Consider the following 23,120-nt stretch of genomic DNA (forward strand, 5'->3'; position numbering starts at 1 on the left):
GCAGCGAGGGCTGGCTGAGCTGTGGGCTGGCAGTCTGGGGAAGCCTGGTGCTCAAAGAGCCGGGGCCTCTCTCCTGGCAGAACTTGCTTTGCTTTTGCTTCCCGTTGCGCGCTTAGAACAAAGGTTCAGAGGTTGCCCTGGGATTGATGCCAAGCCAGGCTGCCAGAGGGAAGCTGCACTGCTGCCAGCCAGAGCAATGCTGCCTGCTGCTGTCCTGCCACGCTGCTGGCACCATCCCTGTCCCTCTGCATGAAAACACCTCTGGGTCAGCTCTGGGATAACCCCAGCAGGCAGCACTGGATGGTCCCCACCGCTGCTTTCACATTCCTCGTGCTTAGCTGGGGCCCTGCAGCCTGGCACAAGGTCCCTGCAGCCCTGGCACGCGGCTCAGGGACTCCAGGGAGGCTGGTGGCAGTGGCAGTGGCAGCGGCAGCATGGGGGACAAGGAGCTGGAAGTGCCTGGCCTCCCATCCCAGACTGCTGCCAAACATCTGCAGCAGGCTGGGGCTGGCTCCAGATCAGCTCTGGTGGAAAAAACAACCGAGCAGGACGGTTCGTGTGAGGGTCAGCCCGCCCTGCACGGCTGCTTTTGGGGTGGGGGACCCCAATCCTGCAGCATGCAGCCTCCAGCATGACGTGGCACAGTGTGTTGGGAACACTGGGTGACATGCCCGGGATGCCAGGGAAGATCAGTGGCAGTGAGAGAGTCCATTGGCTCTGTCTCATTAACTCCTTCCCCACTCCCAGCCTCCACCAAGGCTGATTTGGCACTGGGACCCAAGGAGGAGGGACTTGGATGAACAGGTCCCTTATTTTTATTTTGGTTTTAGGAAAACCGAGTTCAGGAGTGACTCAGACTTTCACTGCTCGTGGCAGGGATCAAGGACACGTGGAAGGGACCCAACCACACTGTGCCACACACCACATTAACTAGATATGGCTGCTCCTGTGGTGGGAAATGTGGGGCAGGGAGCTCAGTCCTGAGCAGCTCCCCAGACCTGTCCCAGCTCTGTTGCAGGAGGTGGCTCAAGCCCTGGGCAGGCTCAGAAGTGTGAGCTGTGTTGGGAGCACAGCACTGGCACATACTGGTTCTTGTTGGATGCAGAATGTGTCAGGAGCTGCAGCCCCATGGCCTCAAACCTCCCTAGAGCCTGGGAAGTAGGTGGGGAGGATCAAATCCTGGTTTTGGCAAGGAGCCAGCTTGCTCCACTCACAGCCATGTCTGTGAGAGTCACCTGGAGCACCCTTGTGGCTGGCCGGGCTCTTGGCATGTTGTGATGGGCTCTGTGCAATGCCCAGGCAGTGGCTGAGCACCCTGAGGGTTTGCCCGGACTTGGGGGAACACCCCACACTGCTTGGGCTCCAGGCAGGGCAGAGCTAAGCCATTCCCCCAGCAGCAGGGCAGGTTTAAAGCTTTGGGAAATGCTGCCAGTGACAGAGAAACCCCACAGCTCCCCTGCTCCGTGGCTTCTCTGTGTGCCTGGGAGATGGACCCCACCCCCAGCCCTCCCACGCCAGCTGAGGCTGCAGTTGGAGCCTCACACCACCAGCCTTTCCCAGGACATGATGTTCCTTCTGGTGAGGAACACAGATTGGGAGATTGCTCCCAGCTTCCTCTTAACCCCTGGCCTCACTCCCCTTCCTTGGTGGCATCTCCGGCAGCTGGCTCAGTGACAGCATGGAGGCAGGGCTGACCCTGCTTTCTAGCAAAGCCAAAGCTCCTGCTGGCACTCATGGTCCCCCCAGGGCTCACCCCCTGCCACCCCACACTGTCCTCCACCCCAAAACCACAGCTAGCCAGCCTCCCCCCAAAACACCAACTCCCCCAGCTCCCCTCCAGCCAGTTAATTATCCCACTGAATAATTTTGGGGGGGATTTCAGGGAATTTACTCCTCACCACGAATATTTTCCTTGGAGACAGCCCAGGGTAAATGTTCACATTCCTTGGCTAAGTAAGGACCCTGGAAACTCCTGTCCCTGGGGACACCCAGCAGTGCCCTGCCCTTGACCCCAGCAGGGTCACCGAGCAGCCACAGCCCCTGGCAGGAGGGATCCTCCTCCGGAGACGCCTCTGGCAGCGCCTTCCTTCACCGGGCACACAGGAGAGGAGCGGGACCAGCCTTCCCCAGCCTTCCCCAGCCCAGCCCAGCCCAAGCAGCCATTGGGGGCACCCAGCGAACCCCGATGCTGCTGCTGGGGGGTTTGGTCCGTGCTGCTCTTGGGGGGGAAATGTCACCTGGCTGGGTGACCTGGGCAGGATGGGGCACCTCTCCCCTCTCCCCCCGTCCCCCCTTCCCCGGTATCTCTCCCCCACCCCGCGGGTTTAATGCCGGCTCGGGTGACACATTGCATAAACCCTGGGCACATGCCGCTGCCCCGTGTCCCCCTGGATGCCAGCCCCGGGCGGTGTCTGTCCATGTGTCCGTGTGTCCGTCCCAGAGCCCACACGGTTAACGCGGGCCCGGCCCGGCCCCCCCCGGCCATTGGCTCCCCCCTCGCAGCCCGCAGCTATTTCTCGGCCGCCGCCGGGCTCCGAGGTGACAGCAGGCGACAGCGGCGCTTGTCCCGGCCGCTGGCCCCGGGCTGTCGGGGGGTGCTGGCACCCCACACCCCGCACGCAGCCATGGGGCGCTGCTCCCGCAGCAGCAGCTGGATTGTGCCCCTTTTCTTGGCTGGGCTCGTCCAGCTGGGGCGAAGTGAGGAGAGGGAGAAGGTAAGAGCAGGGGGACACGGGGCGGTCCGGGCGGTTTAGGGGCTGTGTGACACCCTGGGGACGCGCCTGCTCCCCGGGCTCTCTGCAGGACTCCCCGGGGCACGGGAGGGACACGGTGTCCCCCTGAGTCCCCCTCCTTCCCCCTGCAATCCCGGTGCCTGGATCACGGGGACAGTTTGAGTTGGTTCCTGCCAAGGGCCAAGAATCGCTGTCCTGGAGTTGGGGACAAAGGGGGACAGAGCCTTGTGTCCCCCAAGTGACCTCCCCGGGGCAGAGCACGGGGGCTTTCCCCCCTGCAATGTCCGGGTGGGTTCCCCCATGTCGGGAAGGTGTGGGACCCACCGTGTCCCCACAGCTCAGCGGGCAGGGGCACCGTCACCCCCCAGCCAGGCTCCCCACCCTGCCACAGGGACCCCACAGCCCCACGGAGCCTTCATTCCTCGAGTGCAACCCCTGTGATTTCACCCTTTGCCAGCTCCCAAAATAGCCCCTCGGTGGCACTGGGCTGAGCCTGGCTACCCTGGAGGGGACAGGAGGGGGCTCCTCTGGGTTAACCCCTGTGGCCCCGGATGCAGAGGCTGCTCCAGCCCAACCCTTCCCGGCCCATTCCCCATCCCACCGGCACCCCCTGCCCTGCCGCTGTCCCCCAGGGCTGGTGGGTCCTGTTCCCTTGCCCACAGCCTCGGCATTCTGGCTCTGGCCTCCCCCGTGTCCCGGCTGTTTTGCAGCCACTCGCCTTCCTGCTGCTCCCTGCTCGGCAAACATCCCCCAGCTGCAGCCAGACCCCCGCCCCAGCCAGCCCGTCCCGGCAGCGCGACCTTGGCACGCCGCAGCGCGGCTGCTGCCAGCGGCACTCCGGGCAGGGGACACAACACTGGCAGCTGTCCCGCAGCAGGGCTGGCCCCATTGCCCTGCTGGCCCTGGGGACGGGGAGGGGGGTGGCTGGCAGCCCCCAGCCCGCTGCCACAGGATGCTCCTCGCCCCACAGGTGGACTGCTACCCGTCGGTGAATGACACCATCTACAACTACGGGGCCCTGACCATCGATGGGGACGAGTACATCCCCTTCGAGAGGTACAAGGGGAAGACTGTGCTCTTTGTCAACGTAGCCACATACTGAGGCCTGACACTGCAGTATGTTGGTAAGGGTCCTGCAGGGCCCCATGGTCCATTGTGCTTCAGGGAGCTGGGGAAAGGGTTAATGCCTGCTCCCCAAGGCCCGGCCTAGCTGGAATGGTCCCAGATGGTAACTGCAGGTGTGGAGGTGTGCCCAGCCCTCTGTTAACCCACTTCTGGCTCTCCTTGCATGCAGAATTGAATGCACTACAAGATGAGCTGAGAAACGAGGGGCTCGTGGTCCTCGGTTTCCCCTCCAACCAATTTGGGAAGCAGGAACCTGGCCAGAACTCAGAGATCCTCCCTGCGCTTAAGTGAGTGCTGTGGTGGGGGCTGTGGGACACCTCTCCCCCAGGAGTGGGAGCCCAGGCTGCAGCTGCTGCTGGCTCAGGACCCAAACAAGGGGTTTGGGGACCTATCACCACCCCTGTGCGAGCACCCAGAGCTGTCCATTGCACGACATCCTGTTCCCCGCCTTGTAGGTATGTCCGGCCAGGAGGTGGCTTTGTTCCCAACTTCCAGCTGTTCCAGAAAGGGGATGTGAACGGGGCCAAGGAGCAAAAGATCTTCACCTTCCTGAAGGTAGGTGCTACGGCAAGGGGAGATGAGGGGGACAGACCCAGTTTGCTTTTCGGAGGGGCAAAGCAGTGATCCATTGGCTCCCTGTTGCAGAACGCCTGTCCCCCAGTGGTGGAGGACTTTGGGAACCCCAACAGGCTCTTCTGGGAGCCTCTGCGGATCCATGACATCAAGTGGAACTTTGAGAAGTTCCTGGTGAGCCCCGAGGGTGTGCCTGTCATGCGCTGGTACCATCGCACCAACATCGCCGTCGTGAAGAACAACATCATGACCTACCTGAGGCGGCGGCAGCAGGAAAACCACGATGACCAGTAGAGCCTCGGGCTGCTGGCACGAGGGCCAGCATCCCCCCGGCTGCTTCCCATTCCATTCCCTCCCCAGATGCTCCCCAGCAGCAGGAATCACGCCCTGTTCCCTCCATTGCTCCTTTGGCACCCCCCAGTCAGGATGCTGGGCTGAGGATCTCATGGCAGAAACCTCAGTAAATACTTCCAATATCCCTGTGTCCCACCTCCACCCCTGGTGGTGACATCTCCAGCCTGCCCCCTCCTCTCCACCATCCCGGGCAGTGGGAGGATGCAGGGGCTGGCTGTCCCTGGAGGAGACCACATCTCCATGAAGGCTTGGCCCGAAAGCCCCGGGCTGGGGCGGGCCCGGCCTGAGCGTGCCGAGCACGGAGCAGCTCTTCAGTGCATTCAGGCTGCCCGTGCTCCTGGCACACAGACGTGCTGCTTTCCTGGGCAGGGGTGGCCAGCCCCTCACCAACCCACCAGAGAAACACCAAATAAAGGCTCTGCAAATGTGCAGCCCCACGTGTTGGCCAGGGGTAGGGGAGGTAGAGTGGGGGGCACAGTGGCCAGCCTGGGGGTAGCAGTGCCAGGCTGGAGAAACTCAATTTTTTCCACAGAATTATCATCACAGCCCAGCATTTGGGGACAGGATGGGGAGGGAGTGCAGAGCACAGGTGGGCAAAAAGGGCTGGAGGCAGGACCAAAGACAACCCCCAGTGAGGAGCATACTGGAATCCTGTGCTTCCTGCTGTCACACCTGTGACAGCCACGCTTACAGAAACTGGGTTGTGTTTGTTTTTTCCTCTCCAGACCTATTTCGTGGAGCAAGATTTGCTGTGTGCAATGTCAAAGACTGTCCCCAAGGCCACTGTTGCATGGAAAGGCAGAGGGGGCAGCAGGGGCTTCCCTGCCCTGGCAGAGGTGGGGGGCAGAAAAGGGTAGGCTGAGGGGCTGGGCTCAGCACACAGAGGGAGGTGGGGGCACGCACTTGGGGCAACAGATCCTGGGGTGCCCAAGCAAGGGTTGGGGTCTCCTTGCACTCAGTCTGTCTCCAAGCACACGGGGACCAACAGCCCTGGTATCCCTCCCTCTCTCCCTCCCCAGAGACTGCCCAGGACAAAACCAGAGGGACTCAGGCACACTTCAGTCCTTAAATAAATACGAAGACACCAACCACCCTCAGGCCGGGCCACGGCTGCGGCCAGCACCTGCCTGCGAGTGTGGGGTCTCCCACCACCGGGAGAGTCCCCGCTGTTCCCCACTCCTCCAGGGGCTCTGCTCTGGGCAGCTCCTGGCAAACACTGGCTCCTCTTCCACTGGCTCGGGTCTGTAGCGCTGCCAGGCCAGGCCTGGCTCCTCGTGGGGAAGGGGATGGCTGCAGGGGACTGACCCCATGCTGGCTGTCACCACGATGGCACCTTCAGTCTCTCCTTCATGATATCCTTGGGGGAAGGCGCTGCTGAGCCCCCCACGTGCAGCACATGTCCTTGCACAGGCATTGGCGGCCGGAGGAAGCTCCTGGACACACACACACGGGCACACACACACACCCTACTCCTCTTCCTCTGGTGTCAGAGCGTGGCTGGTCCTTGACGTTAGGGCAATCCGGGACCTGCCTGTTCTGAGACACAAGAGAGGGGTGGCACAGGGTAAGCACAGCTCTTCATCCTCACACAAGCCCCACAGCAGAGATGCCAGCTGTGGCATGGTTGCTATCCCTGAGCACCAACTGCCATAACTCCATGAGCTGTTTGGGCTCAGCCTGACTTTAGGTGCTGTGGGGATGCTGGCAGGGATGCAGCAGGCACCAACCCCATGGCAAAATCATCCCATCAGCTGATGAGAGGTGGGGGCTAAGGGAAAATGGCCACTGCCTGGAAAGCTGTGGCCCCATCCCTCCCCCATGTGTTTAGCCAACTGCCTAAAGTCTCAGGGTGAAGGATGAGCACCCCTGTCAGGGAGGGTCTGAGCCTTACCCAAGTCCTTGGGGACTGGTTTCACCCCAGCCACTGGTTGGGCGTTCTGGCTGCGAGCCATGGCACAGGGCGGGCGCCAGGGGTACTCAGGCTGTGGGAGGAGATGGAACAGAGACAGGGAATTACCTGCCATGTGAATCATCAGGCAGCACTCTGACCGAACGTGTGAAGAGGAGAAGGAGGGGGAGGAAAGGGGCTGAGCAGTCACATGCCACCAGCACACACTTGCTCAGCTCCCTGCTCTGGGACTCAGTGGCCCTGGAGGGCAGGGAGCCCCAGACCCGCCCACACGTCACCCTCTGCTCCCCCTCCTGCTGGCAGAGGTGGAGTCTCACCGGGGGAAAATGGTGGAAGTTCTGTCCTTGCGTGTGCTCGCCAGGCATGGCTGGTGGGTACCGGACCTGTTGCCACTCCTCGTAGCCGTGGTACATGGGGGGAGCCATGGGGGGACTGTACTGGTACTGGTACATGGGGCACGCTGGGCCCAGCGGCCCCGGGCCTGGCTCGGCGTGCAGCCTTTCTCCAGAAGCCTGCAAGGAGCCAGGACAGATGATGGGGAGATCCCAAGGGCAGCCCACCATCACCCATCACCTACAGCCACCAGCCCCTCTGCCCAAGGAAGGTTTCATCCCATCCCATCCCATCCCATCCCATCCCATCCCATCCCATCCCATCCCATCCCATCCCATCCCATCCCATCCCATCCCATCCCATCCCATCCCATCCCATCCCATCCCATCCCTACCTGTTTGTGCTGTTTCAGCAGCTTCTTCAGTTTCTCCTTCTCCTCCTTCTCCCTCTGGCAATCGTCTTTGGAGGCTCGCAGCTGGGAGGAAGAGGGGTTAGTGCAGAGCCCACCCTGCCATCCCCCATCTACATGAGTTAGGGTTGCTGAGGGAATGTCTGCACCAATCTCCCCCCATCAGACCCCCAGGAGAGATGCAGAAAGAGGAGATGAAAGGAGATTCTCTGGCAGTGACAAGCAAAAAACCCCTCTGGCCTTCCTGTCCTTCAGCCTTTACTCTTAGGTGACACAGGGGGCGAGCATTTCTGAGACACATGGGGTTGACACAGGGCTCCCAGAGTGCTGCTAGTAGCACCCAGCACTGCTCACCTGGTTGTTGGAGAGGACCAACTGCTTCTGCAGCTTTTCCAGCTGCTGCTTCAGCTCTTCCTTCTCCTCATTCATCCTCTCCCTGTCACTCCGTTCCCGTTGGAAATCTTCCTCAAAAATTTTTACCTGGCAGGAAAGAAGAATGTGGGTACACCTGGCTGAGGGCAGACACCTCCCCCAAGCAACCCCATCACTGTGCTGCCATCCTTGACTCCACCAGCCATGCCAAGCCCCTGTGGGCTGGCTCCAGTGCCCATGGCTGCAGTCCTTCCAGATGAATGCCTGGAGGATGCTGAGTTGGGTCCCCAACCCCACCATCCCAGCACTGACACCTGCCCAGCTGCTGCTGGCACACAAAGCTCTTTGCTTGGAAATTCAGGACATGCATTTCCTTGTCTGTCCCCAGTGGCTCTGTGTCCTGACCTACCTGCTGCTTGAGTAGCTCATTCTGGGTCAGCAGCTCCTGCTGTGGCAGCTTCCCTGCTGGCTCCATGGCAAAGATGGGTGGTGGAGAGGCTTGGACATTCAGAGCCTCTTCTAGTGCCTAGAGAGAAAGAAAGGGGAGCAGGGTCAGAGCAAGTTCAGTGCCCAAGATGCCACTGGAGGACCCTGGGCATGTGCCTAGCATGGGAAGTGGGTATAACTGGGCAGGGGCAAGAAGGACAACAGACTCTCCTTGAACCCTCCTTTCTCAGAGCCTAGAGGGATGTGGGGGACCTGATATAAGTCTCTGCCTGGGCAAGAGTGGGTTATCAGGGTCAGTTTTGGATTTGAGAGAGGTGAAGAGACTAGAGAACATTAAAGACATTTTGCAGTGCACCTTGTTCAGCCTCTGGATCTCCTTTTCCTGGTATTCCCGCTGCCTGGTGACCGGAGCCAGCTGCTCCTGCAGGAACCGCATCCTCTGCTGCAGGTCCCTCACCTCCATGGCCAGCCTCTCCTTCTCTGCCTGCAGGACCCAGGGTGGGGGGAGATCAGCCAGGGCAGGACAACAGGGCTGGCAGCTCCCTGTCACCCTTCCCAAGGGACTCACCTCCTCTGTTTCGATCCGGGACTTGGCCAGGAGCAGCTTGCGGTCAAAATCCCGTTGCTTTTGCTCCCGCTCCGACTCCAGCTCGGTCACTGCCCTGCGGGCCTCAGCCAGCTCCTGGTGTAGGTCTGTGACCTGCCAGGAGGGAGTGGGGACGTTGGCCTCAAAGGATCCACACTGGGGGAAAGGAGGCACAGGCAGCCTCCAAATCTCCCTATACCATTTCCTCTGAGTGCCCACAGACAGCACCCAGCCCTGAGCACCCAGCAGGAATGTGCCCCCCAAGCACCCAGCCCTGAGCACCCAGCAGGAATGTGCCCCCCAAGCACCCAGCCCTGAGCACCCAGCAGGAATGTGCCCCCCAAGCACCCAGCCCTGAGCACCCAGCCCTACCTTCTGCTCGTACTTCTGCTTCATGGAGCGGAAATGCTGATCCCATTGTTTATTCACCTCCAGCAGCTGCAGGGAGAGAGGGATGGCTGAACAGGAGCCCAAATCCTGCTATGAACCAGCTGTGGTGGTCCCCAGCAGACTCCTGTCATGAAAGCACTTTGGGGACCAGCTGGATGGAGATCCCAGCTCCAGCAGTGCTTCCCTGCAGCTCTGAAGCCCTGCCCCAGTCTCTTGGTGCCATCCCAGCCCTGTGCCCACTCTGCCCACTCCCCGCCTCCTTAGTGGTGCCTCCCTCCCAGCCTGGTCCTCACCTCCCTGCGCTGGTGCTCCAGGATCTTCACCTTCTTTTCCTTGGCCTCCAGCTCTTCTCTGCCCGGCGCCTTCTCCACCATGGCCCCGCTCTGCTGGACGCGCACGGGGGGGACCCTCAGGGCTTTTGTGGAGGCTGTGCCCAAGGCCGGCTAAACTCGAGCCAGTTCCCCTCCCACTGCCTCCCCCATCCCCTTGAGACCCTGAAAAGTCCTGCTGGTCACACTGGGACAAACTGGGGGCTCGATTAAAATGAGGCCATCTTTGCTGAAGTGTCAGCGGGCTCCCTGCCTCCTTCCCAGCCCTCTCCAAGGAGATGCTGCCTCCTCACCTGCTGCTGCTCAGCAGCCTCCCTCTTCCCACTGTCCTGGCTGCTCAGTGTCACCATCCTCCGGAGCTCCTGGTTCTCACACCTGTGGGCAGGAAGAGATGGGTCAGCAGGAAGAAGCTTCCAGGGCAGCCCTGTCCCCATCCACAGAGCCCATCCTCACCTGAGCTTCTCCAGAGCCTGGTTTCTCTGCTCCAGGTCATGCTCCAGCTTGGTGCGCAGCTCCTTGTTCTCACTGTGCAGCGTCTCACACAACGTCTGCAGGGTGAACACTGCCAGTGTGAGGACCATGGCCAGCCCTGGGCCACCCACACCTCCCACCAAGCCACGCTAAGGACATGGGGGTCCACCTCAGGGTGGGTATGAGGGGTTTGGAGGGAAAAAACACCACAAGGATAATCTGCATGAAGTGCCAGCCTTGCTCACCTGCAGGAAGGACGTTCTCTGCTCATTCTTGTGCACCTTGGAGGCCAAGCGCTTGAGCTCGGAGGCCATGTAGCCCATGCGCACAAAGACCTGGTCCTTGCTGGCCTCCTTGGCACAGCCACTCAGCGTGTTCTCCAGCTGCTGCAGCTGGGGCAGCAGGTTGGCATCCTCGCTCGGGGCCTGCTCCAAGTCCTGGGAATGGCATCAAGTGTGGTCAGAGCAGCTAAAGGAGCATTGTAAAGTTCTTCTTAGGGCAGATCAACTTCATGTCTCATGCAGGGCTGTGGTGTGGAGCTGGGCCAGCACCAAGACACTCTGCAGCACCTCTCAGCATGCTGAAAAACTGTGGCAGCTTTGTAAAGGTCTGATTCCCAGCTGCTGGGTATGGCACACCGAGTCCCTGGGTGGAGGAGCAGCTCATGGATTCCCTGTGCCCCTTGGCAGTCTGGGCAGAACACACTCTCAAATCGCTGTCAGCAGTGGAGGCATCTCCACCCTTGGTCTCCTCCACCTGAGCTCTTCCCATCTGCATCAAGACTAAAAATCCCAGCTCCTGAGACTGTCCTCTCTACATAAATCCTGGTCAGTGCTGGAAGGGGTGGTGGTCTTACCCCAACTCCCATGCTCTCCTCCCACCTGTCCTACTTCTGTGCTCCCTGCTGCTGTGGCATGCCAGGCACCAGGAACCCGAGACCTTTGGCAGGTAACAGCCAAATGGGTGATGTACCAGATTTAAACAGTGCCTGGGAAAGTCCAGGTCACACCCACCAGTGTCAGGGTGCACCCTGCCCATGGGGAGTGTCTCCAGGAGGTTTATACTCCTCTGGTGTGGTTGGTTAACTCCTCCATAGCCTAGGAGGTGCCACTGGCACACATGGACTGCTGGGAGGAGCTGGGGTTGTGCTGGCACACCTATGTCTGCTCCACTCCCAGCCCCGCTGACTCACCTGCTGCCTGTGGGAATGCCCCAGATTGCACCACAGGGGCAGCCCAGTGTGTCCTCAGCACCCTGACCCTGGAGTTTACAGCCCCAAACCTGCTGTGGGAGAGTGTGTGTGGGGCACAGCACAGCCAGCTCCTCCCACCATGTCTGCTGGCAAGGGAGGCAGTGAGGACCCAAGCTGGGAGAATCCAGGTGTGGGCACACGACTTGGACTTGGCTCAGGCACCAGCAGCTGGTGGCCAAGCAGATCCCGTTCTGCTCTCCATCACCTCACAGCTGCATCCCAGGAGTGTCCAGTAAGACCCAACCCCTCCAAGAGTCTCTCTGGGCAATGAGAATAGGATGTGCAATGAGAGCATGTCCTCTTACTGGTGCCAGCTGATGTTCATTGCCCTTGGGCTCCCCATCCTTTCTCCCCTCCATTTCAGCACACAAAAAACCAGAACAGGATGGGGCAATGACAGTCAGGAGGGCATTCAGGTGGCAGCAAATGGAGCACACAGAGCTTTGGCTAGGGCAGACCCTGTCAACAATAACAGGGCTTGGAGGCCTGGTCCTTCCACCCAGTGTGGGCACCAGCAGAACATCAGAGCATCACTGACAGCTACCTGGGCTGTCACAGCTCTTCTGTCACTGTCATGTGGCATCTGCAGACATTGGTGTCCCCATATGGCCGGGGCTGCTTCACTGACCCCTCACCCAGGCCAGTTGTGTCTGGGGAAGGACGCTTGCCCAGTTTATCCCCACTCTGTGCTTTGCCCAAGGGCTTCCTTGACATGGGTCAGCCAGCCCTGCTGGTGCCTGCCTGGGTACAGAGCTGAAGCCCTTCACACTCTCAAACCCCTGACACTGGCTCAGCTTCCCAGCTGCCAACACCAAATCCTGCAGGGAGCAGGGCCACTCACTGCTCTCCTGCCTTCCTGGGGAAACCCCTGTGCTTGGATGGCAGCAATCTGAAACTCCTGAGGAGGATCCCTGCAAGGGGAGGCAGCCAGGTCAGAGCTCCCCAGGGAATGGCAGCCCAGGATGCCCATCACACAAAGAGAGGAACCACCAGGAGTGCAGCAGGGGAGCTGACCCCTCCTTCCAGGTTCCTCCCTGTTTCTAGAGGCTAAAGGCTTCCTCCTTTTGCTTTAATGAGATGGACAGTGCCTCACTCTGCAGCCATGCCAGCACCAGCTTCCACACTCAGCAGACTCACAGTGGGAGGTGATTTCTGTGCTTCCACGTCCGGCTGGGCACTGCCCGGGGCTGCCCGTGCAAAGCTGGGATCGGGGCCGACGGCTGTGGAGAGGGGAGAGGAGGCAGCCATGAGCCTTTTGGAGAGCAGAGCCTCCCTCCTCCCAGCCCAGGGATGCAGACAGCACACCCCTGCAAGCTCAGGCACTGATGGATGATTTCTACCCAGCCTATGGGGATGGGACAGAAACCTCCTTTTAGAAGGGAGGATGGCAGTGGTTTGATACACCACAGAAGTCATTAAAGTCTCTTGCACAGCCTTTCCCTTCCCCCAAGCTCAGGATTCTGAGCCATCAGGTTATTCCTCCCCCATGAGCCTCACATCTCCTACCTCCAGTTTCCACTAAGTCCTCCAAGGAAGATGATCCAATCAGCATTTTATTGTCCTTCACAAGGTCCTCTGCCTTCTGCCGCAGCTTGGATGCCTCGACCTGGGACTCCTCCAGAAGCTCTCCTGTTGTGGGCAACAGAAGGGTGCTCAGCCTCCTTCCCCCAGGGCCTGCAGTACTTAAAAACCCCATTTGGCTGGAGCAGCACCCAGAATAGTCCTTCTTCATCTGGAAACAACTATTCTGGGATAAATCCAACGGCAAAGCTGGATCAGCGGCTCACTGGTGTCAGACATCCTCATGCTGACACACAGAGCACTGGTTACAGGAGGCAGAAGGCACCACTGGGGCTCTCCTCTGCTTCCAAGAAGAGACAAATTTAAGCCTGAGTGGCGGACTTACAGGTCCAACCTCCCCACTTTGGGGTCTGCCATGAACAATGTGATCCTCCCTCGATGAGGGGGGGCTGCTGTCACACCAGTGAGTCCCTGTCCCAGGTAAGGGCATGGTGACACAACAGGAATCACAAGGCAGGTGGAAATTCGGCTGCAGAAGCAGGACTCAAAGGAGGAAGCTGGCTCACGAGACAGAAAGCAAAACTGGGGGTGGGAGTGGGGGAAGGCTGACAAGGAGAAGAAAGAGGGTGGCACAACTCAGCTGGAACATTTCAACACTGGCATGTTCCTGCTGCCACAGGAAGCACTCAACAGCAGGTTCCTTGAGAAACACCTGGGAAAAGCCCCTGGCCCAACAGGGTTTGCAGGAGGTGAGGATTTTCATCAAAAGCAGAACTGGTCCCAGCACCCATGAACTCCAAGGAGTTGTCCTCGCTTCAGCACTTGTCTTTTCTTTCCAGCCATTTATTCCAGCATTAAACACCCCAGAAGTTCAGCAAAATTCTTGCTCTTTTAGCACTGCCATGTGAAAAAACTCAGACATCCTGCTCAACCCTCCAGGACAGGGAGAGCTTTGCTGCTGCTGCCCCAGTGCCAAGACCCCAAGCTCCTACAAGCACCTTTCCTCAAGCAAGCAAGCAAGCCCTGGCTCTGTGGGCACAGGCTGGGCTGTCCCAAAGGCAGATCTCATCCCCCTGGCACGCAGCAGTTACCAATAGACTTGATGCCTTGCATCTTCTCCTTCAGGCGGGCGTTCTCCTCCACCAGCCGCTCCAGGGCCGTGCATCCATCCTCCTCTGAGCCCCCACCAGGGTCATAGATATGATAAGGTCCTCTCCCTTCCATGCCTGCTGTTCAGTCACCTGCCTCCCAGCCAGGCATCCCTGCAAGGCAATGCAGCACGGTGTCACCTTTCTCTATCTCCCCTGGTCACAACTCTGCGGGGGTCTGGGGTGCTGTGCTGGTGCCTCACTGCCTGCCAGCCAGCCAACAAGTAAGCCAGGTGAAGGCACTTCCCCTGCAGCCCTGCTTGGGGAGAACGTGTGGGGTGACTCATGGCCATGAGAGCGGTCACACGAGCAGGCATCACCAGCAGCCCCACTTGGGGCTGGCTCTCACCCATGCAGGGCACTGCAGTCACAGAGAAATCTGCAACCCGTGGTTGCTGCATGCCAGGAGAGATGGAGATGCAGCTCAGCAACATTCACCCACACCAGACCAAACCTGGCACTGTCACCGGGGCATGCTGCTCAACACACGGTATTTCTGGGGTGCATGAAGGCTTGTCAGGGGCTGTCTGGGGACAGGCAGTGTCTGCAACTCCAAAAGCCTTAACCAGCAGCTGGAGGGACATTTGGGCAGTATTGGGGATGAGCCCTAGGAGCTAGGCAGTGACCTACTCTGTCCTCCTGCTCAGCCAGAAAAACTGGCTGCCAGCAGCATGGTTCCTGAATTGGGCACAGGAAACATCCAGGCATGAGCCAGGCTGGGAGCAAAGCCCAAGGAGACAAAACACCCACAAGCAGGATGCTGACTGCTTTTCCAATCCCTTGCACTTGTGGGTGGCCTAAGGCCTCCCCCTTGCTGAAGTCTGGCCTGGGGACAGCTGGGCAGGATCCTGGCTGCAGGTCTCACCCATCTCCTGGGGGGATAAAGCAGCAGCTGTGAATCACAGCACAACTTATCAGACCTATCCCCCCTGATGCCAGCTTGTCAGGACACGGAGCAGAGCAGCAGCTGAGTAGGTCCTGGTGCTAGCTGAAGCTGGGATGCTGCCTGGGGGCACAACAGGAGCACCCCAAGGGGCTCTTGTCCCAGCCAAGACAGCTGGTGAGCAGGAGAGGAGGCATTCAGAAAGGAGAAGGGGGTAGTCTGTACCCGAAACTGCCTCAGCCTCAGACTAATGCTCACACCATGAGTGATCCAGGCTGATCTCCAGTTTGGATGACCTGCCTCCCAGGGAGCGGCAGGGACTTTCCAGATGACAGCTGTCACCTGGCAGCATCCACAACTGGAACAGCAATTAATGCCTGCCTCAGCGACAGGGAATCAGCCCTGGCCTCAGCAGCTCTCTGCTTCTGGGAGATGCATTGGTGCCTCTCATCATCCTCCTGCCATCCGTGGGTGCTGCCAAGCCCTCCATTGTCTCTGGCCCCTTGATGGGGAGCCAGTGACCCCATCCCAAGCAGCTGGAAGTGCCACTGGGAGCTGCCCAGCTGTGTGGTGCGGGGTGAGCTGAGGAGAGGCTATTCCTGGAGCCCAGAGCAGCTGACAGGAAGCTGTGGAAGAGCCAGGGCCATTTCTGAGCTGTGGTTCCCAGAGATGGCAGCACTGTCACAGCCTTAAACAGAGGGCAGGTTTGATTTAGGTATAAGGGAGAGATTCTTTACTGTGAGGGGGTGAGGCACCAGAACAGGCTGCCCAGAGCAGCTGTGGATGCCCCATCCCTAGAAGTGATCAGGGCCAGGTTGGATGAGGCCAGCACGCAGCCCAGTGGGACTCTTGTGGCTGGGAAATGCCATCACCTGCGTCCACACTACCTGGCCAGCCTGGCAGAGGATGGGGACAGTGCCACAGGCTGGCTGGGGACCCGAGCCTGCTTCTCACTGCTGTCCAGTCAGCACATGCTGCTCCAGACCTGGGGCTCTGGGAGGAGCTGGGTACCAAACCCACCCTGCAGTGACCACCTTGTGGGGCATCTGCATCCTGCACCAGCATGAGCCCACGTGTGTGTCAGGGAAGGTAGGAAGAGGATGAAGAAGAGGGAAGAGCTGCCCTCTCCTGCAGTACCATCTCCCCATGTGGCTTGGAAGCAGCCTGAAATACCAGTCCTCATTCTCTTAATGCCAGACCCAAAACCTGGAGGTTTTCTGCCTTGTCCCATAGCACAAGGGAGGTGCCTGTCCCCTGTGCACCCCTGCAGGAATCCCTCAGAGTCCAGCTGCACTGGCCACCCTGCCAAACAGCACAGCACTTGCAGTGATCCCATATTCTCCCAGCTGGATGGAGCCACTGCAAGCCTCTGGTATTCCCTGTTCTCAAGATTCTATCAAGAACTTTTCTACTCAAGGTCTGTACCCTGCCAGGGAGGTTGTAGCAAAGGGACCACAGGAGCTGCTTTCAAACAACAGCTGCAGAGAGGAACTGGACTATCTCCAGCTGACCCTAGCACAGACCAGCCACAAATTCACAACAAACAATAGCCAGCAAGAGGGAGGGGTTTCCACAGCATTCCAGGCCACCACTGAGAACAGGGTGGGTATTCCTGGAGTGAAGGCACAGTCCAATTTCTGCAAGGCACTGTTGATACAGAGAGGTCACCATGGGGTCCAGAGACCAAGTCACCAATCCCAGTCTTGGTTTGTTGTGTATTTTTTTTAAGAGTTCTGACAGGTGAGATTTACAGTGAAAAATCTCATTTCAATAAAAACAAAAGTGGAGGAGAGAGAGACCATACACCAGCACCTAGCAGTGGTTAGATACGCAAAGAAAACACAACTACTACAAACTCCAGCAGAAACCACCAAACCACCAGAGAACACTTCCCTCTTCGCCAGTCAACAGTTCCTAAGGTGATCTGACAATATTTCACAGCCCTGGGGCCCGAGGGCCAGGCTCAGACCGTGGCTGCAGCTCACTGGCTCCGTGCCCAGCCGTTGTCAGAGGCTGCCAGACGGGCACCTGTGGGCGTTGCTGTTTCCATGTGGGACACCAAGACCTTTAGGTAGCAAATTTTTAAGGCAACTCAGCAAAAGTAGAGAATGAGAGTGTGAACTGGCAGAGGAGACTCATGGGCAAAGATGAAAGCAGAGCGGTGTTTAAATAGCTGTGCTGTGGCTTGGGAGTGAGCTGGAGCTGTCACTGCTGTCACCCAGAACAACATGCAGCACTGCCACAGCCATCACTGCTCCAGCCATGCAGAAGTGGCAGAAAGATGTGATTCCTACTTTGAAATTACTCAACACTGAAGATACCAAGGCTTAGGATGTGAAGCTTGTGCAGGAGGGGGCTGGCACTGCTGGGGGGTTGCTTTGGGCAGTGACCCCAGGTGGGGAGCAGCCTCCCAGAGCTTGGCAGCCCTTCAATTCCCATCCTACGATGGGAACCCCCTAAAGAGAAGGGGTTTTTCCTTACTTCAGTGCTCAAGATTCACAGGAAGCCTCCTCCGCAGCAGGATCACAGGAGGTGAAAGCAAATCCCTGCAGGCTGCCAGCATAATTTTCCCATGGCTGGGGCTGCTGGGTCCCCAGCCTGCCTCCTCAGAGGGAAAGCAAAAGCCACACAGACAACATGGAGTGATTTTGTTTCTTTGTTTCATCATTTTACTGGAAAACACTGTAGCCCCCAGACTGGTTTTCTTCTACACAGGGCTCCAGCAGCTTCCCAGACAAGGGAAAACCATTCCTGGACTGCTCTAATTTGCAGGAAAGCAAAAGTAGAGTTTGCTTTAGGAGGCAGCAATAATGAGACTTTTTGGGCACTGCAGTCCACAGGGCTGGGAGTAATAAAAGAAGGGAAAAGCATGTATTGCAAGGCTCAGGTCTCAAAGGGAAAGGTCTGAACCTCCACTTGCAGTGTGCTGCTCTCCAGCCAGTTTAGCCACAAAGAGAGGGCGGGAAAGGCAAAAGACCTACCCAAAACACAGCAGGTATTAAAGATGTCCCCCAGCCAGAAATCCCACTCTTGCCTCAAAAGCCCACCTTCCAAAGAGGCCTCATGAAACAACCTGCTTCTGATGAGGCTGCTCACAAGGAAAATAAAGCATTTCCCTGGGTCTGCCAGGTTTACAAACACAGCTGACCACACACAGCTGCAGAGCTCCTCGGGATGGGCTCAGGCTTCAATGCAGGCAGGACATGCAGCCAGGCACGGTGGTGGTGCTCTCCTGGCAGCACGGGGTGGGGATTTATGCAAGACCCTGTCTTCTGCTGCAAAGACATCTGGCTCATCCTGCCTGCTCCACTTCTCCCTGCAGAGCTCAGCAGCATCATGGCTGCTTGTCACAGCACTCCAGAGCAGAACAAGGCACAGCCACCCCTTTCCTTGTAGCCTTTCCCTCGCTTCCAAGCTACTCCTGTCCAGCTTGGTGTGCTTCAGCCAGCAACAACCAAGCTGATAGGTGATAGCAGATAGTGACACCACAAAGCTACACCAGCAAAGTGCCACCCAAAGTGCAAGAACTGCTGCTTTAAAACAAAATCTGCAATGCCACAAGAGTAGATGGTTTGGTTTCCTCCACCCACGAGAGTTTTATACCAGCTGCTGGCAAGCAACAACCCACGGCCCTGTGCTAAATAGGTCTGCCTGGCGTAGGTCGGGCTGAAAGGGCGTCGTGGGATTTCTTGCAGAACCAGGAACGATGCCAAAGGCAGCAAAAAGCCTCTCCTGTTTTCCTCTTGCTTGCTTCACCTCACCACAGAAGCAGCTCTCAAGGACGTGCCTGGTTGGAGCCTTCCTGTCTCCAGAATTCACCCCAGTGCCTGAAGTCCAGTCTCAGGAATGCTTCAGCTGACGGTGCTCTCCATGAAATGTGCACTCCAAAAGAGCTTGTGGCAGCAGAACAGCTCCCATTCCCCCAGGGGCTGGGAATAACCCACCCAAGCGATGGGAATAACCTGCTCAAGGGAAAGGGCTGTGTTTGACCTCTTGATACAGGGGGCAACCCGTGTGCCAGGGACACAGGCACAGGACAGCCAGATCTCTGAGGGGATGCAGATCCCCATGAGTCCCACATGGAGCTACTCTCACCCAAACGCAGCAGCGACAGGCAGCATCTTTTCTGTTTGGGTTTTTTGTTCTTTTGGGGTTTTTTTTTGGTTTTTTTTCTCTCTGCCCTCCATGAGGGTCTTGAATGGAATTGAGGGAGGGGAAAGGGGGAGACAAGCTGTGCCTCCCTCCCAACAGAAGAGGATGCTGCCATCCCTACTCCAGCTGTTCGAACCTCTGGATCAGCATCCGCTGCGGGCACACGCGGTTGGCCCAGAGGGAAAAAGTCAAAGGGAAAGAGAAACAGCACGGACAGGGGGGTACCTGAGGCCACGGCCGCCGCCCCCCTGGAGGGAGCCCAGGAACCGGCTCTGCCCGGGGGGATCGCACACCGGGGGCAGCCGGGAGGCAGAGGCGTGGGCCCGGGGAAACGCCGGGGTTGTGCAAGGCGGGGCGAGGGAGGAGCGGGGCCGCCCCGGGCACCAGCACCGCCCGGGGGCCGGGGGACCCCCACCCGCACCCCCCGGGCACCGCCGGCAGCACGGACAGCCCGCCCGTCCCCCGCCCTGCCCGGCAGAGGGGAAACTGAGGCACGGCACCATTACCGCGACACCGGGCGGCTCCGGGACAATCCCCCGGGGACGGCGCGGCCCCGGCCCCCTCCCGGGCTCTCACCCCGACCACCCGAGAACCGGCCAGACACGGGCAAGGCGCACCCCCGATCCCGGCAGCTCCCGCCGGGCCGGGCCCCTTCGCTGGGGCGGCGCGACCCCGCTGCCCGTAAGCCCCCGGTGCCCCGGGCAGGGCTCCTGTCCGCGAGGGCGGCAGGGCCCCGCAGCGCTCCGAGCTCACCTGCCGTGCGCCCCACGGCGGGGCCGCCGCCCGGATCGCGGTCGGGGTCGGATCGGGGTCGGGGGTCTCGGTCCGGGTCCCTCCGCTCCGCCACCGGCACCGGCACCGGGTCCGCCCCCGGGAAATTCCCAGCCTGACGGACAGGCGGCGCAGCCAATGGGCGCGCGGCGGGGGCTATAAAGCGGAGGGCGGGGAGCTGCTGGGGACCGTGCCCGTCATGGCGGAGGCGCCGTCTCTGTGTCGTGTGGGTTCCCTGGGGGTACACGGAGGTCCCGCCCGGCTTTTCGGGGCTCTGAGGGGCGGTGTCAGCCGGCCTGCGCCTTCTTCCTGCGGGAGGTTGCGCTGGCACGGGAGCGGCGAGGCCGAGCCTTGCAGCGGCTCCCCCGGCTTCTGCAGACACAAAATGGCGGGGCCGGGGGGGGGCTCCTCGTGTACCCCCTCATGGCTGAGGGGAGGCTGTGCCGAAGCGCTCTGGTGGCCTCGGCCCCGGGAAGGAGGAGCGCGGTGCTGCCAGCTGGCCGAGGCTGGCGTTCCTCTGAGGCACAGAGAATTCCCCACTGAGCCTCCAAGTTAATGTTAAATGAGGGAATTCCACCCTCTAAGAGTATTCCAGGGATCCTTTTCTCTGTGCTGCTGCTGCTGCAGTTGTGCCGTGGTCGAGCACCGAAATCAGCCAGAGGAGCACCAAGCACAGGGAACATCTGGGTTCACTCTGCTCTTCGAGACTTGCTCAACAGCTACCTGATTTTCTTTGTCCTGTTGGTTTTGCCACAAGGAGAAGGTGGTGGGTTTTTATTAAATATACATGTAAATAAAAGCAACGGACCAGGAATGAAGAAGTCTCACTGTAAGCAGCTGTGCTGCTCTTTGCCGTTGCTCTAGACGTGTCCTCCTTAGGTGACCTGGTGCTGGCTTCATCAAGGACCTTCACTGCAGATTGAGCTGTTTCCAGCTGCCCCAGGCCTGGCTTCTTACTCAGCTATATTCACACAGCTCCACCACTTCTTGGGGATTTGATGTTTTGGGTCGAAAAAATTAAAACCCCAGAAACTCCTTTTACTGACTGGCCCTTCACTGCCAGTACGTCAGCCTGGCAGCCTGGCTGGGTTATGAGAGCTCAGTCCTGATGGGACCCTGACGTGCTCTTTGTGCTCGTGTTTGAAGTCTCAGCTGGGGATGAGAGACCAGGACCCCACATATGCCCAACATCTTCCCTTCCCTGAAAGACTTGTTTTACCCCAACAAGCGGCCCAGTGCTGTTCTGTAAACCCTCAAAAACCTGTCTTCAAAGCTGAATGCAGTCCCACAGAACGAAAAAAACACCTTGTCTATAAATTAATGCCTCAACCTGCATGAAATAACAAAACCCTGCTTATTTCTTTGAGGAGCAAAAGGGGTGGCTTGTTTTTACAGCACCCCAAAAGATGCCTGCCTTCCCCTCACTCCATCACAGGAAATCTCCCACCAAAATATCATTGTGCTACTCACCAGCTGGGTCCTGGAGGGGCTGGGGGAGGGAGAGCCCTTCAGAGCAGGAGCTCTGTGCCTGCGATCCCCAAATGCAGGAAGGCTGGCCCAGCTGAGCTTACTTTTAGGCATGGAGAAGGGGAATTCCCCATGATGGAGGTCCCAGACAGCCTCTGTGTGGTTTTGATAGGGAGCCAGGCACCACTTAAAGGGCTCTCCTGTGCTGCTCCTCCCAGGGGCCCTTCGTGTCAGGTATTAGTCAGCAAAAAGGGGAGGGGGGGGAGCTGTCGTAGAGGCTGTGATTCACTTTTGGACAACTGGAGAGCCTCGTTACATCATTTTCCTTGCCTGGTTTCTGGGCAACTTCACTGGGATTGCAAATGTGCTCTTCCTCAGAGAAACTGCTGCCTCTGGCAAGAGGTTTTGTTGTTCCATGTGTATTTCCATCTCATCCTTGTCCCTATCTGTAGTCAGAATGGGATGCATCTTCCTGGGGGAGCAGGGAAGAGCTGGGTCTGTTGATGGAGGTGCACAGGTGCTGGTTTTCCTGGGTTGCAGAGAATCCCTGGAAACCATCCACCAGGAGAACTGGCGGTCAGAACCAAGGCTGGAGCCAGCTGGTGCTGGAATAAACACCAAAGCTTTAAATGTTTCTATTTTATAGAGGCTGATTCCAGCTTCCCCAGCTCCTTGCCAGCAGGTAGAGTTGTACCTGGCAGGGTGTTTGGTTTACACTTGCCAGGTGTGAACTGCAAGGCCTGAAGAAGGCTCGGCTTTAGTCCATCTGGTTTGGGTGGCAGGAGAGTGAGTGCTGGGCAGGAGGGTGAGGAGCTGTGGGTCTGGGGTCTGCCTGCACCTGGGAACCTGTGGATGGCACAGCCTCACTCGATGTATCTCCACCTCTCTAGCCAGCTGCTCTTTGTGTTTTTACCAGAGGTTGCCAGCTCAGGCTGGCCCAAACGCCAGCATGAATTTCACTATGAAAATGAAAGGCTTTTGGTCCTGCTGGTCCTTCCTCGTTCCTTTGGTCCCACCATGCTCCCAGGGGAGAAGACTTCCCTGATGGCAGCTGTGGTTTATGAGCACGCCTGTGTGGCTGTGAGGGTGTGTTCACAGCTGACACGTTGACACACTAGGGTTTTTTTTTTGGTACAGAGATTCAGCACCTTCAGTTGCAGCTCACTGATGTGAACATGCCCTGATTGCTGCTGTGCTGTGGGAAACAGGCTGAGAAGGAGCACAGGCTGCAGATGGGGGTGGTAGAACTCCCCTGTCCTCAGGTCCTGCTTGTCTCAGATCAAGCCTGGCTTCCTTCAAGTTGATCCCACTCTGAAGTGAGCAGGGTGGGCCCAGTGATGTGAATTCAAAGTGGCATTGGCCCAACAGCTCTTATTGCTCAGAAACCCCCCTGCCCTCTGCTGCTGGGCAAACAGAGCTCACTTGAACCCTGACGGGGCCAGCCAGGACCTGGCTGTGCCTGGAGCTGGTCCCATATCTCTGGAGCAAGGCAGGAGCAGAGCAGGCAGGGGATGCAGCTGGTTGGCACAGCATTCCAGGGCCACTCAGGGCTCAGCTCTGCCGATGGATCCCTCTCAGATCAGCAGCTGGGGGCTGCTGTTTGTGCAGTGCTGGTGGGATGTGTCCCAGTGCTCCGGCAGCGAAAGGAAGCAGGAGGCCGACAGTGACGCTGTGAGAGCGGGGAGGAAGCTCTGGCTGCAGGAGGGGATTTCCAGAACATTGTGATCTGCTGCTTATGCAAATCAGAAACTCAAATTAACCTGGCAGGATGGGAGGGCTCTGGGATGGAGGGCAAGGGAGAGGCAGGGGAGGGAGCCTGGGATAGTTGGCTGCTGGGAGGGCAGAAGGGCCTGTGGAAGGGATCAAGATAGGAGAGAGGGGAGGTGTTGGGGAACA

General features: G+C 58.7%; 2 protein-coding genes across 6 annotated transcripts; one reads left to right on the forward strand and one right to left on the reverse strand.

The window, feature by feature from the left end:
• The first annotated feature begins 2,471 nt into the window (after nt 1–2,471).
• GPX3 (glutathione peroxidase 3) lies at nt 2,472–5,215 on the forward strand. The gene is made up of 5 exons (XM_059483652.1): nt 2,472–2,714; nt 3,703–3,856; nt 4,027–4,144; nt 4,313–4,412; nt 4,503–5,215. Exons 1-5 carry the CDS (start codon nt 2,625–2,627, stop codon nt 4,722–4,724), a joined length of 684 nt encoding a protein of 227 aa, XP_059339635.1. The 5' UTR covers nt 2,472–2,624; the 3' UTR covers nt 4,725–5,215.
• Nucleotides 5,216–5,836: 621 nt separating this feature from the next.
• Nucleotides 5,837–21,247, reverse strand: TNIP1 (TNFAIP3 interacting protein 1). 5 transcript variants are annotated; one of them, XM_059483420.1, is made up of 17 exons: nt 21,228–21,247; nt 13,895–14,065; nt 12,789–12,911; nt 12,420–12,502; nt 10,276–10,467; nt 10,013–10,107; nt 9,853–9,934; nt 9,524–9,616; nt 9,213–9,278; nt 8,823–8,954; nt 8,610–8,738; nt 8,217–8,333; nt 7,790–7,915; nt 7,421–7,501; nt 7,011–7,205; nt 6,676–6,766; nt 5,837–6,320 (listed from the first exon to the last, which is right to left on the reverse strand). In XM_059483420.1, exons 2-17 carry the CDS (start codon nt 14,025–14,027, stop codon nt 6,295–6,297), a joined length of 1,764 nt encoding a protein of 587 aa, XP_059339403.1. In that variant the 5' UTR covers nt 14,028–14,065; nt 21,228–21,247; the 3' UTR covers nt 5,837–6,294. The 5 variants fall into 5 exon arrangements, with proteins under 5 accessions (XP_059339403.1, XP_059339404.1, XP_059339401.1 ...); XM_059483421.1 differs by lacking the exon at nt 21,228–21,247 and adding an exon at nt 19,740–19,863 and having other exon boundaries at nt 9,524–9,613; XM_059483418.1 differs by lacking the exon at nt 21,228–21,247 and adding an exon at nt 19,740–19,863.
• Between the last annotated feature and the right edge of the window lie 1,873 nt (nt 21,248–23,120).

Source organism: Ammospiza nelsoni, chromosome 16, assembly GCF_027579445.1.
Source record: "Ammospiza nelsoni isolate bAmmNel1 chromosome 16, bAmmNel1.pri, whole genome shotgun sequence".
In the NCBI taxonomy this organism is placed as follows: domain Eukaryota; kingdom Metazoa; phylum Chordata; class Aves; order Passeriformes; family Passerellidae; genus Ammospiza; species Ammospiza nelsoni.

What these genes read in the sequence shown, in the direction of transcription:
- TNIP1 (XM_059483420.1), bottom strand. Translation starts at nt 14,027, where the DNA reads ATGGAAGGGAGAGGACCTTATCATATCTATGACCCTGGTGGGGGCTCA. An exon ending in AGATCCAGAGGCTGAACAAG is followed by an intron (nt 8,334 to 8,609) that starts GTGCACTGCAAA and finishes CTTTCTCTCTAG; the next exon opens with GCACTAGAAGAGGCTCTGAA. An exon ending in ACCAGTCCCCAAGGACTTGG is followed by an intron (nt 6,321 to 6,675) that starts GTAAGGCTCAGA and finishes CTTGTGTCTCAG; the next exon opens with AACAGGCAGGTCCCGGATTG.